General features: G+C 39.3%; 1 protein-coding gene across 1 annotated transcript in view; it reads right to left on the bottom strand.

Annotated features, from left to right (window-relative positions):
- Positions 1-20,349, bottom strand: part of LOC128645614 (aldehyde oxidase-like) — a 196,049-nt gene that overhangs the window by 58,987 nt on the left and 116,713 nt on the right. Inside the window, 4 exon segments of the mRNA XM_053698721.1 lie at positions 826-912; positions 1,454-1,541; positions 18,193-18,326; positions 19,600-19,724. Coding sequence (XP_053554696.1) covers positions 826-912; positions 1,454-1,541; positions 18,193-18,326; positions 19,600-19,724 — 434 coding nt within the window.

Below are 20,349 nucleotides of genomic sequence, written 5' to 3' on the forward strand. Positions count from 1 at the left end.
TAAGCCGACAATGATTAAAGCCAGGTGTGTTTGTCCGCGCGCAGTCTCTACTGCGCATGACGGCTTCAGACACACTTGGCCTTTTATAATATAGGATATGTATGTGTTAATATGTGTATATACACATATTAACAAATAAATATAAATGTATATAGTCTTAAACATATGTTTACTAACTGCTGCCCATTGCTGTGCTACTTACCTCTTTGCTGCACAAGGTTCTGATGTCGTCTGTAACGGCATCAGACTAAGGCTTCCATAGGAGCCTATAAAGTGAGCTCTCGTGATCACAATGCTTCCCATTGTGGAGTGCAAAATCGTTTTAGCTAAAGCGATATTTTGCACTCCACTTCTAATCTGGCCCTTAGTCTGCAGCAGAAATGTCATTAAAATATAATGAATCTTGAAGGATTCCAGCAGTTAAGCAACAGTACAGTATTACTATCAGAGAACAAATATAGTTTTATTTAAAGTGAACTAGAAGTCTAAATTCATGTTAGAATTCTTGAGTGAGATAAATCTGCATGGAATTATATCATGCACATTCAGAAAGTTGATTAAGACATGTTAAGACATCTCATATTTTAGTGGACTAAATAATGTCTTGCTAGAAAGCTTTTGTCATTCTTAATAAATCTGGGGTACTGACCTACTCTGACAAATAACTGCAGAACTTCAGATCTCCTCTTCCTATCAGTTTTTTCTTTCATGTGTCAGCTGAATGAGACATCTCTTCCGGTAATACAGAGACTTTAGATATGTGTATTGGGATTGCCTACTGCCAGATTGTCATGTGATTATTAGGGCAATATCATTCACACTTACCAAGACAGAGTCATTAGGGGTACAACCAGCATTACTGTAAAAGGACACATCTGCAGCTACCACCTTTCCATCATTCATGAACCCAACCTGAAAGAAAGTAGAGTATCCTTGTATTCTTTACCAATATTTTTAGTCAGGGGCAAAATATATTCATCGCATCGCCCCTCCAAGATAACCAAACTGGGGTAATGAAAATAGGGATTAAATATTTTCTTTCAATTGAAATTATCCCCAGTACTGTTAAAAATGTAAAGGTAAAGTAAAGATATTTTTTTCTGTAATGCTTTAAAGTTTAAAAAAAAGCAGCACTAAATTTCTGTGTGTCCCCAACTTAGCTTTTCAATTCCAATTGTTTTGTAAAGTATATTTAAGCATCCCCTTGGTTCTTGCTTAAATATCATATAAGTCACACTTTAAGTACAAAGATTGCTTGAGAAGAAAGGTGAATCCACTGTACAATTGAAATAGTGCATGCCGGACTCATCCAGAGCATTGTTTTGTACTTTAAAAAGCAGGTGGTACAGCCAATCACAGTACTGCCCACCCAATAGACTGTTAAGGGAGCACACTCCCAGTTTCAAAGTCATGCTGAAATAGATACAAGGTCATATTTTACTTTTCCACTTACTTTATATTTCCCAAGATATGGGTGTCGTCCTCCTGTAATTAACATATCATCTCCCCGCTCAAGAACACAGCGGACAGGTCGCTTGGTCCTGATAACAATATTTATGGGAACTTGTTAATTAAGTCATGACCAGTATTGGGTAATTCCTGAAAATGTTTACATTAAACTTACACTGAAACAGGAAAACACTGACATAGAGCATGTAATGTTAAGAATATCGACACTTCACTACTGCGTGTTTAACTATCACCCCCAGAAAGGGGTTAAACACATAGTAGAAGTACAGCTTGGGACCCACAGAGCACGAATTAGAGCATGTTACTTTTTCGTCAATTATGGCCCTTTTTTGGCATGAAAACTAAGCAGTTTAATATATATGTAATAATATAACATAATATATACAGTATATATATATATATATATATATATATATATATATATATATATATATATATATATATATATATATATATATATATATAAAATCAGAGTTCAAAATTTCAAGCCCTAAGCTACTAGCCAGCCCAAAATGTTACTCGGCACTTTTGATCCCACCCACTACCCATTCACACTTCACCCACTAACCCAAACTCTCTTTGCATATGTTTAGACAATAGGAAACATCTTACTGTGCAGTAATTTTTTTAATATTGTTTTGTTTTATACCATAAAATAAATAATGCTACAAACAGTAATAAATTAACAAAAATAAGTGCATAGCAGTTAGCAACACCAACTAGGGTTCTGGGGACAGCAGCTGGACAGAGAAAGGAAGTTTTTGAACTGAGAGAATGCAGAGTGTTGACATTAATGTTAGGTCATAGCAGACCTGGACATTTCTTTTTTGTTTTGTTTCTTTTTCCAAAGGCTTTATTAGAATATCAATGAATTTACATTGTAAATTATAAGGCAATGCAGAACAACAAATTAAAACAAGATACATTACTTTTTAACAGGTCATTTTACAGATGTGTGTTAAAGGGACATTAAACACTTTAAGATGGGAATATAAAATGATAAATTGTATATATAAAACAACTCTGCAATATACTTTCATTATTTATTTTGTCTTCTTTGCCTGTAATTCCATTCTGAAATTGTGAGCTTTTCAGTTCCTGTTAGAAATGGAAGTGCAGAACACTGTTAAATCCAGCACAACCATTGGCTGCACACTCTAATTACCTATGTATAACTGTCCCTAATTGGCCACAGCAGAGAAGGTAACACAAGTTACAACATGGCAGCTCCCAGTGTTTTATAGACACTAAAACTTTACACTTATTTTGTCACTTTTTAAACAACTACTGAAACGTTAAAAAATACATCTACATGTTAGTCATGGGCTAATCTTTTCTTTGAATGCATCATTCTATCTAGCATGTATTCAGTGTTTAATGTCCCTTTAAACCATTCTACTGTGAAATCACAATCCTATCTATAGAACCTTAACCCCTTTTCTAACGTCCTAGTTCCCACCTAGGGCCGTCGTCTGGTCCATTCAATCTTAAAATTGGGGTTAATTTATTTGTAATATCATTTATATATTAAGCATTAATTCCATTGCAGTAAGTCCAAATCTCTTCTAAGTCCCCCCTAAACTGTTCAAGTCATTATAAATATCATGCTATGTGTTCCCTAGGCGTCCATCTAGTCTATTCTATGTAACCAATATGGGAGCCCGTGGGGGAGGTGGGAAGAGAGGTATATAAGGGGCAGAGGTCACCGCTCCTATGGGGGGGGGTGTTAAGGGTATGGGGATAATATTCTATACTGAGTGTTGGTGTTGTTAATTTGGCTTCCAGATGTGTAACATTTCATATGTCTCTACCGTACCGCTTTTGATGTGATAGTACCGCTCTAACTGCAATATTGTATCTACTTGTCTTTCTCAGTCCTGTAGTGTGAGAATTGTAGTGGTCTTTCAATATCGGGGAATTAAAGTCTGTGCACTGCTCAGCATTGTTAAAAGAAGCTTTCGTTTTGCCGCGAGCTTAAACCATGGTAATCCTGTGAAAAGGAGTATTTTGGGGTCTCGGGAGACAGCAACTTCCAGTGTTTTGCATATGTGTGCTACAACCTCTACCCAGAATCGTTGAATTTTGGGGCATTCCCACCAGATGTGCAGAATGGTGCCCTCTGTCACGCACCCTCTCCAGCATCTACCCGAGGATGCTGGGTATATCATTTTTAATCTGCTCGGGGTGAGATACCACCTGGTTAGAAACTTTAGATTAGACTCCTGCACCTGTGCCGATATAGAAGCGTTTTTGTTATTAATGAATATGCTCTTCCAAATCTTGGGTGTCAGCTCTGTTCCTAATTCCCTTCCCAAGTCTTTGTGTATGTCGGGAGATGATCTATGTGCTGTATCTGAAGTTTCTTATATAGAATGGAGATTAAATGCGCGCAAGGCTCTCCGGCTGCACATAGCTTTTCAAAGTCAGTCAGCTGTCGTAGCAGAGAGTCTTTTTCTTTGTGTGTCATAACAAAGTGTGTTATCTGTGCGTGTGCCAACCAATTTAAGCGAGTTTCCGTATCTTCAATGTCCTCCCACTTTTTTCTTTTATGATGTTGGGTTAGGTGCGAAATTGTGTTTTGCGTGATCTGCTGACCCAAGGGTGAGTAACTCCTTGTCAATCCCAACGGAAGGGCCGGGTTGTTCATGAATGGTGAAAGGGGGGGGGGGGGTGGAGTGAAGTTTAGATCAAACTCAACTTGCTTCCCCAAGTCTGATATGCTCCCAGTATCAGATGTGTGAAATTGTGCAAGGTGGGGGTGGGGAGCGCTCAAACAGAGCTGTGAGTTGGACGGTGATTCTATTAACTATTTCATAAATTCCTTAAAATCTTCTCACAAGAATCGTATTATAATATGTAAATTACTGTGTCTGTGTTTTTCTACAAAGTGTTTACTTCATGTTACGCTATTAGTGAAAAAATTGTATTAGTGGTATTCCCCTAATCGGCAATTGTAAGGTTGCCTGATGTAACAATGTATATAGTTTCAAAGTTAGTGTGAAGTGGGGTGTGTATATATATATATATATATACGTATATAATTATTTCCATCCACATCAGATGCTGTTGGTATTGCTCCTATTCTTATTGTTTCTGGTTATTGTAAGTTGATTACTGACTTTCAATATTTAATTTTCTATATTCCTTAAAACTTATATCCGTGATGCATGCACAATATTTTAAATATACTTATAAGTGATTAATAAAACTAAACAGTTGTGTAGAAAAAAACATTTACTTAAAACTTTGTTTAAAAACAGGTGCTACTGATATAGACAATTCATAAGGTGTTCCGTGTCATTATAATTAAAGCATATATATTAGAGCATATCCATATCCTATAAAAAATGCAATTTAAAACTTGGAAATGTTCAGTTCAAATATTGTATTCCTTTGTGTATATCTGATAGGATATTCCTCAGTTGTGGCCACAACTAGTCCTTAGATTTAAAAGTCCCAATGGTGTCATAGGGGATACATGTGAGGAAATGTGTGTATGGGTATGAATGATTCTATCCCACACTACAAACAGGTCCCTAAGGAGGGGGTATTTGCCAATGAATAGTGGACGGTCCTTTTTCAGTGTCCATGCTATATGCCCAGGGCTATTTATATGTAGGATTGCCCTATCCACCTGTATCCAGTGTTTAGTACTATCATTTGCGCTCCACTCTACTATTCTTTGCAGCATTATGGCATGTCTGTATGTCTGGATATTTGGGACTCCCAGTCCCCCCTCCTCTTTTGCCATGTACATGGTTTGTTTGCTAATCCTTGGTTTTACACCGCACCAGATATACGTCTCTAAAGCAGTCTGGAGTTTTGCCATGAAATCTACCGGAAGAGGGATAGGCAGTGTCTGTAGGATATAAAGTATCCTAGGAAGGACATTCATCTTTATAACACTAATTCCGCCCAATTTTTTTAGTTTTCCAGTTAGATAGATCATTAATTATCGACCTCTCTAGTTGTTTATAATTGGCCTCAAATGAAACGTCCGGATCCGCCGATAATTGTACACCTAAATATTTCATCATGGCCGGCTGTCTCCTTAATGGGCAAGAAGACATTAACTGGGACATTTCTTCTTCTGCTAAAGTTATGTTTAAAACTTTTGACTTGGAGACATTCAGTTGAAAATTGGAGTGAATTCCATATTCCTGTATTATCTCCAGAGCCCGCGGTAATAATATTTTGGAATTCGGGAGAATCAGTAAGATATCATCCGCGCACATGGCTAACTTATGTTCGGTGTTGTCTAGTTTAATTCCTGAGACTCGTGAATCTGCGCGTATCTTGAGGGCCAATAGTTCTATAGATATTGTGAAAAGTATTGGCGAGAGAGGACACCCCTGCCTGATACCATTCATGATTGGGAAACTTTCAGACAGGAGGCCGTTGACCTTAATCTTAGCTGACGGAGTAGTATAGAGGGAGAAAATCATTTCCACGAAAAGTTTACTAAAGCCCATTTTCGACAGGGCAAACCGCAAGAAGGGCCAGCTCACCCTGTCAAAGGCCTTTTCAGCGTCCGTTGATGTCAATGACACTGGTATTTCCTTATGCTTTGCATATGAAATTAGCTGCATTACTTTCAGGGTATTATCCCTTGCTTCCCTACCCGGGACGAAGCCCACCTGATCCGAGTTAATTAGTCCTGGAAGGACTTTATTTATCCGAGTGGCCAGTATCTTCGCATATATTTTAACGTCGGAGTTGAGCAGGGACATTGGTCGGAAATTCTCGGGTCTATCTGGGGTTTTACCCGGTTTTGGAAGGACTATAATATGTGCTTCCAAAAGATTTTGGGAGAACCCCCCATCCCTCTGGAGTGTGTTGTATGTATCTGCCAAGTGTGGAATCAGTATCTGTGCAAATTTTTTATAGTAAGCTATCCCAAACCCATCTAGTCCAGGGCTTTTTCCCGTAGGTGTGTCTTTTATTGCTTTTAGAATTTTGGGAATGCGATATTTGTGTTTCCAGTGTTTTTGCTTCTTCTACACTAATCTGAGGGACCTCCATATCCCCTATATATGTCTCCAACCTAAACTCTGTGTCTCCATCAGTCAGATCCATGGATGGTTGTGAGGTTTTAGTTTTTAGGTTGTATAATGTAGAGTAATATTGTCTCAGTGTTTCTGCAATCCCCCTACTGTCCTCATGTTTTTTTCCCATGTTTATCTGTGATTCCTGCGACATAGGCCTTGTACAGTTGTCACTTAAGAGTTTTTGCAAGTGATGCACCAGGTTTGTTACCATATTCAAAGTAGTGCTGTTTTAAATAAAGTGTTTTTGTTTGCGCTTCCTTAATTTTTACTTTCTGGAGTTCCGCCCTCACTGCTGTCAGGGAATTGCATATATCTGTAGAAGTAGTATCTTTTTTATGTTCCCTCTCCCAATAAGCTAATTGTGCTTGTAATGAGTTATAATACTGTCTAGCCTGTTTGCTCTGTTGAGCTTTAATTTTGATCATTACTCCTCTGATCACCGCTTTATGGGCCTCCCATATCAAACAGGGCTTGCTCTGACACAGTTTATTTAGTCTAAAATATTCCTCTAGCTCTTTTATTATTTCTTTTGTGGCTAACGGATTATTCAGCAGAGTCTCATCTAGACGCCAAATAAATGGGGTAATCGGTTTCTCTTGCCAGTCAAAGTCACACACCACTGGTGCATGATCCGACCACGAGATTGGAAGGATGTCTGTGTGGACCACCTGTGAGAGTAGTGTTGGGTCTGTCAGAATGAGGTCTATTCTGGAATACGAATGGTGTGGGTGTGAGTAGAATGTGAAGTTCTTCACCATGGGGTGTAGCACTCTCCATGTGTCTTTTAATAAAAGCTGCTGCATCTGTGCGTTTATGGACCTTAGAACCTTCTTTGGGACACTAGAGGAACCGCTGGAGGTATCTATGTTTGGATCTAGTGGTGTGTTAAAATCCCCTCCCACAATCACCTCTCCTTTGTCTATTTCCAGCAACTTTTATGTGACTGTTTTCAGAGTGAGGTGTTGTTGTTGATTGGGCAAGTAAACATTAGCCAATGTTACAAACCTATTGTATAAACGGCCTACTACCAATATATACCTTCCTCCCTTGTATTTCTCCAGATGTGTTGGTTGAAATTGTGTGTTGTTGCTTATAAGGATACTTGTTTTGAAATCGCGGACTGAGCATTTTTGGTTCCCTCCCCCTTTTAAAGTGGGTCTCCTGGATGAACAATATGTCACCCCTTAGTCTATGCAATTCTGCAAAGGCTATAGATCTCTTTTCAGGACTGTTTCGACCTTTAGCATTAATGGTTATAAGACGCAATTTATGTGCTTTTGCATGACCCTCTCTTGGTTCCATGTGTACTGATCAGGTCTGAGCCCGGGATTAGGAAAGGGTTTCCTGTAGAGTAATAGATGTTAAGGTGTGGGTAAGTAAGCAATGAGCTGTGTTTAGGTGAGGGATGAGTGACCTCTGCCTTATCCGTTCTACAAAGCTATTATAATTATTACATTTCCTGGTGAACTAAACGTCACAGGAGATACCTAAGTGTTAAGGTAAAATTGAGGGGTGTTATCCTTTACCCCCAGACTGGCGTTCTGATACGTATTAGCCCCTACATTATGGAATCTATCTAGCGGACCCAGAGGGACCGTTGTGTGAGTGTTGTTCCGGTATGAGTATCCCTTTGAGGGTGTTTTTGATGTATGGGTCTGTTCCGCAGTCCCCCTGTCTCTGTATATTACTTCCTGCTCCTGGGGTTCTATGCACTTTTATATGTTTTGGTGTCACTCAGCTTATTGTAGCGTCTGATCTATCCACTTTTCCTTATGTGTCAAGGTTGTTAGGGTCTGATATGTATAAGATCAGTCGCCATTCCATGTTGTGGTCATATCTAATCACATTATAACATATTATGCAAACACCAAATAAGTAAACATAAGGTAACAATTTTTCTTTTATACAAGATATATACATGTGCTTGATCCTGCCTACGCCCTAACTACAGTTCAGTCCAGTAATTCCACATTACAACATACAAAACCTGCAGTATTATTATACATTTTTATCCATACACATTTGTAATCATGGGCATATCAGTAAGGGGTGTTCCTAAACTTGGTATTCTATTACTAACAGTTTCATGCATGGCAAGTTAAGAGCGGAGTCATTATATAGATAATAGATTGAGTGCCTGCTCCTATAATACCAGTGCCTTAGGCAATTATTAACAAAATCTTTGAGTGATGTTTTAGAGAGCTGTCCTTTAGTTGTCTATATAATGAACTTTTATTTAGCCTTATAGCTTGGTCGTTGTATAGCCCAATCAAGTGTAGGGCAACTCTGAAGCCCTCCCCATTACTAGCATTTAACAAGGGGTTCTTTACCTTTTTGCTCTCTCTTCTCTGCATTACTTTCCCTTATTTTAGCTAAATACCTTGTGAGCCATTTCACATTCAGGGAGACCCGAAACCTGGGCCTGCCCCCAACCAACATCCTACTCTTGAATTTAAACAATGCAACATTCAGAACATAATTAATTAAAACCTTAGAACTGGAACAACTTTACCCAGTCCTCACTGTATTGTCCATCTTGTTAGATCCAACTTCTGTTGTTTGGGAGATGTACAGTCCCTGCATCATTATCTCCCCATAGATTTAGTTCTCTTTGCGTGTGTCCCCTTTTCTTGTATTGTTGTCTAATGGGGTGGTTTTATCCAGTGGAAGCTGATCCTTGGGTGGCGTAATTCGTATCTGTAAAGTCTTGCAGAACTATTTCAAATCCGCTGGGCCTCTGTATGTTGCTGACTTGTCACCTTTTGGAACATTTATACTGACTGGGAATCCCCATCTGTATTGAATGCCCTTTTCTCTCAGGACTGCTGTGATGAACTGTAACTCCCTTCGCTTCTGTAGAGTATTTGGACTGAGATCTGTATATACCTGGATGTGCACCCCTGCATGTGTAAATTGGGGTTTCTGTCTAGCATGTCGTAATATCTCTTCTTCGTCCTGGTGATTCAGGAATTTTATAATTATATCTCGTGGCGGAGCTTTTGGCGATGGTTTGGCTTTTAGGGCTCTATGTGCCCTTTCTATGATCACTTCTGCTGATGTGTTAGAGCCTTTGAGGGTTCTAAAAAGATCTTGCAAGTACCCCATCAATGCGGCAGGAAGGACACTCTCGGGACACCCCTTATGCGCAAATTGTTTCTGCGTCCTCTATTATCAATATCTTCCCCCTTTTCTAGCAGGTTCTGGATAGTTTCCTCTTGATTATATATAAGTTGCGATAAATGATGCACATCTTGAGTGACTACTTCATGATTCTCCTCCAAGACAACCACTCTGCTGTCAATACGCTTAATGTCTCTATTTCTTGGAACATGCTACACATGTCCGCCATAGTTGATTTTATATCATCCTTTGACGCCAATAACTTTAGGTCTCTCTTGTAATTTCTGTTTGTTTATGTAAGGATTAACAGGATTTGTTGTTTTTTACTATTGCCTGTTACTATCCTTTAGATAATTTACTGATTCTCAGCTGTAAACCTTAAGTTTTGTACCACTGTCTATTTATGGCAAGTTTTATCTAGAAGAAATGCCTTTATAAGAAGTGGATTTGATAAGAAGATTGAAATATAATCACTGAGTGATTACAATATGCAAGGTAAGTATTTTCTGAGCTGAGAATACAAACTGAGGTGGGTTGTCAGAATAGACTAACAAGTAATGCGTGCTGAATCAGGTATGATTGGTAAGTAGAGAGCAGTCCGCTGTACACAGAAGCTGTTCTGTGTGAGGAGCGGAGTCTGTGTTAAGGTTGCGATGAGATGGGCGTGTTTCAGGAGTAGCATGTTTGACTGACATGTGACGTCACACGCTAAAGCTCCAACTGCTGTTCGGCGGCTCGCAAGCCGAAAGATTAAACAGGATAGCGTCTTTTGTAAGTAGCTTAAACAGCTTATGAATAACTGGCAAAAGAGTTTAGGTTTGCGGTTGAAGTCCTTAATTATATCTTGGTGGATATTTAGACTTGCAAGAAGCGGAGGTGTTGATGAGATTAATCCGTAGTTTGTGACAGCTTGGGAAGTTAGTGTACAGATGCTTGTAATCCATACATGCAGGGATATACCGTATGCAATATCTCTTGACAAGCTAGAGGTTATCAGTATAATTCCAATGTGGAAGCAGCTTAGCTCAGACTCAGACTTCTCAGAGCAAGGGAATCAAAATTACTAAGCACTAGGAACAGGGCGTGAACAGGATATAAAGGTAATGTAGGAGGGGTTAACTCAGGTAGGCAGGTGTCCATAGGAAATCCTGACATATTCCCCCCCTTAACAGACATGAGGATGTGTCAAGGACCAGGACGGTCCGGATACCGTCGATGAAATAGAGAAACATTTTTTGGTGCATGTACATTCTGAGAGGGCTCCCAGGAGTCCTCCTCGGAAGAGTATCCAGCCCAATGCACCAAATATTGTAACTGATGATTGAGGATACGAGAATCAAGAATTGCATCCACTTCATATTCCTCCAACTCAGGTAGAGTGGCTGTTGGAGGTAAGATGACTCCCGGAGTCCTTGTTTGGGTGTAGGGTTTCAGCAAGGAGACATGGAACGTTGGATGTATCCGCAAAGAATCAGGTAGACGTAGAGTGATCGCGTTTGGATTGACAATGCTTGAGATCGGAAACGGTCCAATGAACTTTCCCCCTAATTTTTTACTAGGGATATTCAATTTTAGGTTTTTGGTCGATAACCAGACTAACTCGCCTATAGCGTAGTTGGGAGCAGGACGCCTACGGAGATTGTAGTAGTGTGTTTGTCTTTCTTGTGCAGATGAGATATTCTCTTGTAAAGTTTTGCAGATGGTGGAAAAATCCGTAGTGAATTCATTAGCAGTTGGACAAAGGGATGGAGAGTCATCAGGTAATCCAGAACTTGGAAAAGAGATAGGATGGAACCCATAATTTGCCTGAAAAGGAGTCAACTTAGTGGAAGAATTTTGGGAATTATTAAAAGCAAATTCTGCCATCGGAAGGTAGGTTGACCACTCATTCTGTTGGTAAGAACAGAAGCAACAAATGTATTGCTCCAGCCATTGATTTACTCACTCTACCTGCCCGTTGGTTTGTATATGATATGAAAATTTAACCTTGTGAAAAATAAGCTCCATCGTACCTGCCTAGAGGAGAGAGTTTTGTTCGTTCTTATGATCTGTATAAATGATTATAGGGAGGATAGTGCCCTCTAGAAGATGTCTCCAATGTTCCAACGCCCTCTTGATGGCTAGAAGTTCTTTCTCTCCCACAGGGTAGTTAATCTCCGCTGAAGATAGAACCTTGGAGTAAAACGCCACTGGATGTAAGGGTTCAGTGATGGATGTTTTTTGAGAGAGTATGGCACCTAATGCAAAGTCTGATGCATCAACCTCAAGGATGTACTGTAATTTTGAATTAGGGAAACGTAAAATTGGTGCTGAAGTTATCTTCGATTTTAGAAGTTCAAAAGCGTACTGTGCTTCAGTAGTCCAGTGAAATTTGGTAGTGGAACTTGTAAGTTGTGTTAGTGGTTTGGCTATTTTGGAGAAATCTTTCACAAATTTTCTATAATAGTTCGTAAATCCGAGGAACCTCTGGAGTTCTTTTTTGGAATTCTCCAATCTTTAACTGCCTCAACCTTATCCTCCTGCATTGCTATTCCATTAGGAGTGATGTTATATCCTAGAAAGGAGATAGACTTGGAGTGAAACTCACATTTTTCTAACTTTGCATAAAGGTGATGTTATCTTAATCTGGAAAGAACAGTTCAAACATGTTTGACATGATCCTGGTAAGAGTTGGAGTAGATAAGGATATCATCTAGATAAATGACGATGCAGATATCAAGTAGGTCACGAAACACATAATTTATAAAATGCTGGAAAGTTCCTGGGGCGTTACAAAGCCCAAATGGCATGACCAGGTACTCAAAAAGACCGTACCTGGTCCTGAAAGCTGTTAGCCACTCATCGCCTTCACGAATCCGTATAAAATTGTAAGCACCTCTGAGGTCCAATTTCGTGAATATTGTGGCATCTTGAAGGCGCTCAATCAATTCAGGGATGAGTGGGAGAGGGTATCGATTTTTTATAGTACGCTGATTTAATTCGTGGTAATCGATAATTGGGCGTAATGATCCATCCTTATTCTTTACGAAGAACATACTGGCTCCTGCTGAGGAGGTAGATGGTCGAATGAATCCTTTACGAAGATCCTTTCTGGATAGAGCGTCTGCCTTTCCGTTTTTTTGCTGAAGGTCTGTATAATCAGAATATTGCTCAGGGATCTGCGGAGTCTGTGAAGCGATTTCTAAAATTGGTTGAGTGGAGAGGCAATTACTAATACAGTATGAAGATGTAAAAGTAACCTCAAGAGTTTCCCAATTTATGAATGGTTTATGCTTTTTACACCATGTGATACCTAAAACAATTGGAAACAAAAGAGAAGGTAACACATCATATTCAATGAATTCAGAATGACCAGATGAAGTGGTTAGTAATAGAGGTATTGTCTTATGGGTGATAGGCCCACTAGCGATGGAAGAACCATCAATAACACGAATTGATACTGGAGTATGCTTTAACACACAGGGAATTTTATTGGTATTTACAACTGCAGAATTTATGAAGTTTCCATAGGCTCCAGTGTCTATTATAGCCTCAGATCGTAGTCTTCGATGATCCCACTGTAATGACACAGAAAGCATACAGTAAGTGTGTGCAGGGTTTGGTGTATTAGTAGCTGATATGAGATGAGACTTACTTTTCTTGGATTTTTGAAGCAGCGGACAATCAGTGACTGAATGAGAGGAATTGGCACAGTACATACACAGCATATTTAGCCGTCTGCGGGTCCTTTCTTCGAGTGTCAGAGAAGCCCTAGCTAGACCAATGTCCATTGGTTCTGATATTGATTTGCTGCTTTGTGAAGGACTTGGGATAGACTGAAGTTTAGGAACAGGATCTGCATGAACCCTTTCAGACCTCCTCTCCCTTGATCTTCGGTCAATTTGAATGACGAGTTTCATAAGAGCATCCAGACCTTTTGGTATGTCAATACGGGCTAACTCGTCTTTTATATTGTCAGCTAAACCCAATCTGAACTGATTTCGCAAGGCGATTGGATTCCATTGAGAATCCCTTGCATATTGTTTGAATTCAGATATGTAGTCTTCCACTACACGTTTACCTTGTTTCAAATTTCTCATTGCAATCTCTGCAGTCATCTGGGAATCAGTATCTTGATAAAGTTCATCCATCTGAGTAAAGAACTCATCTAATGAACCCAGAACAGGTTGATTGCTTTCGAATGAAGCGTCTGCCCATACCCTTGGTTCACCGCGTAAAAAAGATATCACAGTGAGTACCTTTACTCTTTCTGTGCAATATGTTCTCGGTTTGAGGGTGAATAGAAGGAGGCATGCTGTCTTAAATTGTCGATACAGCTTCCTATTTCCTGAAAAGGGTTCAGGCAAGGATGCAACAGGCTCAGGAACTGGCTCTGTTTTTGCTGTTAGAGAATCTCTAATCACTCTCCTTAATGATTGATTCTCTATTTCTAGATCCCTTAAGGCTTGTCCCATTTGATCCACACGTTGTGAAAGGTTAAATACAAATTGAGGAAGGTCTACTGGATCAGTTGCCATGGCTTAGTAATATTGTAAGGATTAACAGGATTTGTTGTTTTTTACTATTGCCTGTTACTATCCTTTAGATAATTTACTGATTCTCAGCTGTAAACCTTAAGTAAGTTTTGTACCACTGTCTATTTATGGCAAGTTTTATCTAGAAGAAATGCCTTTATAAGAAGTGGATTTGATAAGAAGATTGAAATATAATCACTGAGTATTTTCTGAGCTGAGAATACAAACTGAGGTGGGTTGTCAGAATAGACTAACAAGTAATGCGTGCTGAATCAGGTATGATTGGTAAGTAGAGAGCAGTCCGCTGTACACAGAAGCTGTTCTGTGTGAGGAGCGGAGTCTGTGTTAAGGTTGCGATGAGATGGGCGTGTTTCAGGAGTAGCGTGTTTGACTGACATGTGACGTCACACGCTAAAGCTCCAACTGCTGTTCGGCGGCTCGCAAACCGAAAGATTAAACAGGATAGCGTCTTTTGTAAGTAGCTTAAACAGCTTATGAATAACTGGCAAAAGAGTTTAGGTTTGCGGTTGAAGTCCTTAATTATATCTTGGTGGATATTTAGGCTTGCAAGAAGCGGAGGTGTTGATGAGATTAATCCGTAGTTTGTGACAGCTTGGGAAGTTAGTGTACAGATGCTTGTAATCCATACATGCAGGGATATACTGTATGCAATATCTCTTGACAAGCTAGAGGTTATCAGTATAATTCCAATGTGGAAGCAGCTTAGCTCAGACTCAGACTTCTCAGAACAAGGGAATCAAAATTACTAAGCACTAGGAACAGGGCGTGAACAGGATATAAAGGTAATGTAGGAGGGGTTAACTCAGGTAGGCAGGTGTCCATAGGAAATCCTGACAGTTTAATAGCTATAGACTGGGATTCAGGGCTTACTTCTCTAATCTCCAGTGGTGGCTGTACTTCTTGCGGGTTATCTGATGGTGTGTTAGACATACCTTCTGCTGTTTTTAAGTAATGATCCATCATTTTTAATTTAGGGTTAATATCTGCCTTAGCTATCTTTTTGGCCGGCATTACCCCTCCAAGTTTCTGGGTGTCCCTGTGTTTATTAGGATCTGTTATTCGCCCACTTGAGTGGCTCTGTATATTTATGCCTCTGTGTATACACACTGTATGTGGGGTTTGGGTGCTGTTGACCTTAAACTATTTATTCTTCCACTTTATATGTCTCCTTTTTTATATATTTAGATTATATATTCTCTGTTTTGTTTTTTATGTGCCACGTTAATGCTCCGGACACTTGCTCCCACTACCACCGTCTCTTTTAGTTTGGCTGCTGTGTTTTCTTACCAGCCATGTGGTGTGCCTAGTCCTGCCGGTCTGTGAGTCCAGTGATGTTACTTTACTGAAGATCCGACCCAGCAAGTATCATCTGCCCCACACTGTAGTTTGGGATTCCTGTTCTCTCTTACTGAGATCGCCGTGCTGTGAGGCCTACTCTGTGAGCACTTCCTGAGCCTGAGTTGTTTGTGCTGCAATGTCGGCTACCTCCGTTACAGGTCCTTGCAACCACCAGCTCCGGTCTTTCTTTGTCACCACTATGGCTGTTCAGCAGCTTTGGGTCCTGCTCAGGTGCCGTCTCTCCGTAAAGTTCGGCGGTGTAGGTGTTGGTATGCCTTTTGAGTGTAACTGCGTAGCAGCCTATATTGATTCGCTCCGGACCTCTTCTATTACGGCAGCGCTTACCGTATCAGCTGGCGTTAAGGATGGGGTGTCTTTTTTGTGCTCTGGGTCCTCAGGGATACCGTTTAAGATAATATATATTGTTTTGGGGCTTGTTAGCTTAGGGCTTACTTATTAATTCGCCTATCTGGGGGATCAGGGCCTAGGAGCTGTTCTAGCTAGCTGCCATCTCGGTGCGTGGCCAATCTCCGCCCCCTCCTTCCAGACCTGGACATTTTTTTTATAATTATCATCTCTCATCTATCTTTTTCCACTGCCTCCTCTCTTCCATCTCTCATTTTACCACCTCCCTTCTCTCTCAGGCCATGGGGTAAATTTATGTAGGTGCGAGCGGACATGATCTGATATAGCGCTGTCGGCATTTATCATTGCACCAGCAGTTCTTGTGAACTGCTGGTTCAATACCGCCCTCTGCAGATTCATGGCTAGCCATGCAGGGGGTGTCAATCAACCCAATCAAATTCGATTGGGCTAATTGCTGTCCATCACCTCAGAGGTGGCGGACGAGTCAAGGAGCAGTGGTCTTAGGAGTGGGTCGGAAGCAGCATCCACTGCATCATAAATCGACCCCTATATCTTCTCTTTACACTCTTTTTCTCTCCTCTCTCATATCTCTTCACTCTTTCTTTTCTTTTCTCTCCACTCTTTCTTAACGCTATATTTTTCTCCACTTTTCCTCTCCAATCTCTCTCTGCCCCTGTTTACCCTCTCAGAAGTAATAGTCTTACTGTTTTACTGACCCATTTAGTGCTTAGAGGAATCATGTCATATCCTTGCTCTTTCATGGATATATAATATCACTTTAGTTTAAATAATATTTGTAGCAGGTAGCCCAACATTCACTCACTAACTTTCACTTACCACTTTTAAATTTCCACTCGCCAATGGCAATTGAGACCTGTATATATATATATATTTATATATAAAAATAATCCTGGAGTAATACAAGTTATAATCTTATGTAACAAACAACAAAACTTTCTACTTTTAATTCTTTTTAATTTTATATTATGCTTGATCCATTTCTAATTCACTCCTATTATAATTTTTTCTTCATACTCTTGTTATTTTTATTAGAAAAAACTAGAATGTAAGCATAGGAGCCAGCCCATTTTTGGTTCAGCACCTGGGTAGCGCTTGCTGATTAGTGGCTACATGCATTTACAGACTACTGCTGGCTCCTGTTTATGTTATCTGTCTTTTCAAATGCAGGGGAGTGTCTGTTCTTGTTTTCTCTGCCCCTTTCACTGGGTGTCCCAGCCTAACCTCATCAACCGTGCTAAACTGGGAGCTACTAAGTAAGTTTTAAAAGGTTTTAAACTGGATTTGTAGATCAGTATCTGTGCATATTGTTCTTTATAGTAATGTCTATTACATGCAGCTATATGTAGTCATAAAATATATATATCCCTTTAAATATATGAAGCAGTGTCCTCTGCTGTCCAGTTATGGGGCTCTATTTATGAAAGGCCTGTCGAACATGATCCGACATTGCGGATCATATCCGACAGACCTCGCTGGATGTGGAGAGCAATACGCTCTCCGCATTCAGCTTTGCACCAGCAGTTCTTGTGAACTGTTGGTGCAACGCCCCTCCCTGCAGATTTGCAGCCAATCGGCTGCTAGCAGGGGGTGTCAATCAACCCAATCGTATTCGATCGGGTTTAATTGCAGTAATCTCTGTCCGCCTCCTCAGAGCAGGCGGACAGGTTATGAAGCAGCGGTCTTTAGATAGGGCCCATGGTATTTGCTGGGGTTGAAGTAAGGAAGTGAGAGGAAGAACAGGAAAGAGAGGACAGGAGGGAAGAGAGACAGAGATAGTGGAATAGACAGGGAGCAAGTTGAATTGTGACTGATCAGAGGGGTGAGAAATTAGAGTGTTAGTGCATGTGAAAGAGTCTTTTATGATGAGTGAGTGATATTTAGAGTGAGGCATCTTTTATGCAGGTGCATCTTATATGCTGATAAATACACTTTTGAACCTCAATTATTTGCAGCATAATCACAAATTAGTTAAATGCCAGATCAGTATTTTGTAATATCAAAATGTATTTTTTCTAATGTTTAAATCATTCTGATAAATGTAATAAATTGAAAATTAAAAAGGGACTTTGTTGTTTCTTTAAAAATTATAAATGTGCTATTCATTTTGTATTCTGCTCATGTACTCAGCACCATGGGATATGGCAGTGCTTTACCAATATTAATAGCAATAATAATAATAATAACAATTCCAGTTTCATTAATTATGCTTTATGTGTATTATTAGACTAAATATATTATTATTAAGGATATAGAACATTTCTGTTCAATAAAATACCATTCTAGAATCTACTTACTTTTTTGCTGCTACTGCTGTGATTGCTGCAAGTGAAGCTGTTTTTGTCACTTTCCCCCCAAAAGCCCCTCCAACTCTCTTTACGTGGCATGTAATCCTATTGGATGGGACATTTAGAACTGCACTCACAAGTTCCTGTAGATTGAACAAGACATAATTAAATATTAATAGATTAATTTGTGTAAAAAAAAAGCTTTAATTAAAAAGGTTGAAGTGAGGAACATTCACATACAATTCAGTCAGCTGAGATACATAGATATTTATTAGAGGTATTTATATTTTGAATTATATGTATTACTCATCTTGAGCTATGATATTTAGTAAAGAAATAACGGCTTGAGAATCACACAGTGTTAAATACAGTTTAGTGTGGTCCCTAAATTGATGGGGTGGATGCTTAGTAAAACTGCAGGGACGAGTAGAGATCAGGATAAGGGAGGTCCTTTAAGGCTATTGTAGCTACAAATGGAACCAGGGCACATGCTGTTAGTTTATTGTATGTGGTGTCACAGTTAGCAAAATTGTTTAGTCTGACGTTACAGTTAGTGATATTTGCTGTTGGTCATATGAGAAGATCAAAGTAGCCCTTAATGTGTTGAGAGACTTTATTTTTGGTCATCCACATTGACTATTAGTCTGTTTGTGGCTTTATATCAGGTTATGGCAGGTTTAATGGAAAAAAAGGTCTGCAAGGGCATTTTGTGAGACAGTCCCAGACTTGGTTTTTTTCTGCCCATCTTTGAAACAGGGGATTAGTTCCCATCCTAAAATGGTCTCAGTTACTCCCCTCCCCCTCAGTGCAGTACTTAAAGGGACATGAAACCCCAAATTTTTCTTTCATGATTTAGAAAGAGCATGCAATTTTAAACAACTTTCTAATTTACTTCTATTATCTAATTTGCTTCATTCTCTTGATATACTTTGCTGAAAAGCATATCTAGATATGTTCAGTAGCTTCTGGTTGGTGGCTGCACATAGATGCCTCGTGTGATTGGCTCACCCATGTGCATGGCTGTTTCTTCAACAAAGGATATATAAAGAATGAAGCAAATTAGATAATAGAAGTAAATTGAAATTTTTTGACAATTGTATTCTCTACCTGAATCATGAAAGAAAAAATGTGGGTTTAGTGTCTCTTTAATTACTGATATATGCTATGAGTTTAAGGTCCCTTTAATTACTTTAGCGCATATTTTTTTTCACTTTTTTGGGGGATTTGATTATATTAACACCCTCATTATTATGTTCATCTTTCAAGTTGTGATAATATTTAAAATTGTGTTTTTGGACGTTTTAGATAAACAATTAGATCTTTATAACCTGATACATGGTTGATTTTAATATGGTTTATAGGCTGCACCGCCTATAAAGGTTTTGTACACAACTTGATTGAAGAGTTTCTAGTTACCTGTGTATATGTTGGGTCCTGAGTGGAAACGTACAAGTCCATCTCTCCATCCTCTCCTTTGGGCACAGCGCGGATGCTCTGAGTTTCCATGTAGAAATGCTCCTGCCCTCCAATGTGGATCTGACCTGTAAAATTGTCAATGTGCTCAGAGAAATCCGGTCACATCCTTACAGTTCTGATCTTTTTGCACTATGCACACACGGCTTCCTTCTTTCTTGTAATTTGCCTGTGAGCATTTTGTTTTGTGACTCAACAGACATTGAAAACCTTTATTAGGGGAAAGTTTGTTCGTTCTTCTATTTACAAAGTAGATTTCCCTATAATATTATTTAAATGATGAGCTCATATTTATTACAATGGATGAAGTCTCAACTGTGCAGCTGTTGCTGCTAACTATAATATTTAATACATACAGCTCAACTTTTATATTTTAAAAAGTCAGCAATAATTTGTTTGGCTTTAGAATCATAAGTTTTTCCAAATTCATTAAAATCCTTGAGAAGAGATAAAAGCATCAGAAAAGTGGGGTTGTTATGCCACTTTATAGGTCACTAGTTAGGCCTTATCTAGAATTGTGTTTACAGTTTTGAAGGCCATATCTCCAGAAGGATATAGACTAGAAGCAAACTGGCAACAAAAAGAAGAAAACAGCATTTATTGGGTCTTTAAAGAGACACTGAATTCAGAATTAAACTCCTCATAAAGGGCCGGATTACAAGTGGAGCGTTATTTAACACTCCTGCTCGAGCG

This window comes from Bombina bombina, chromosome 1 (genome assembly GCF_027579735.1).
Source record: "Bombina bombina isolate aBomBom1 chromosome 1, aBomBom1.pri, whole genome shotgun sequence".
Classification (NCBI taxonomy): domain Eukaryota; kingdom Metazoa; phylum Chordata; class Amphibia; order Anura; family Bombinatoridae; genus Bombina; species Bombina bombina.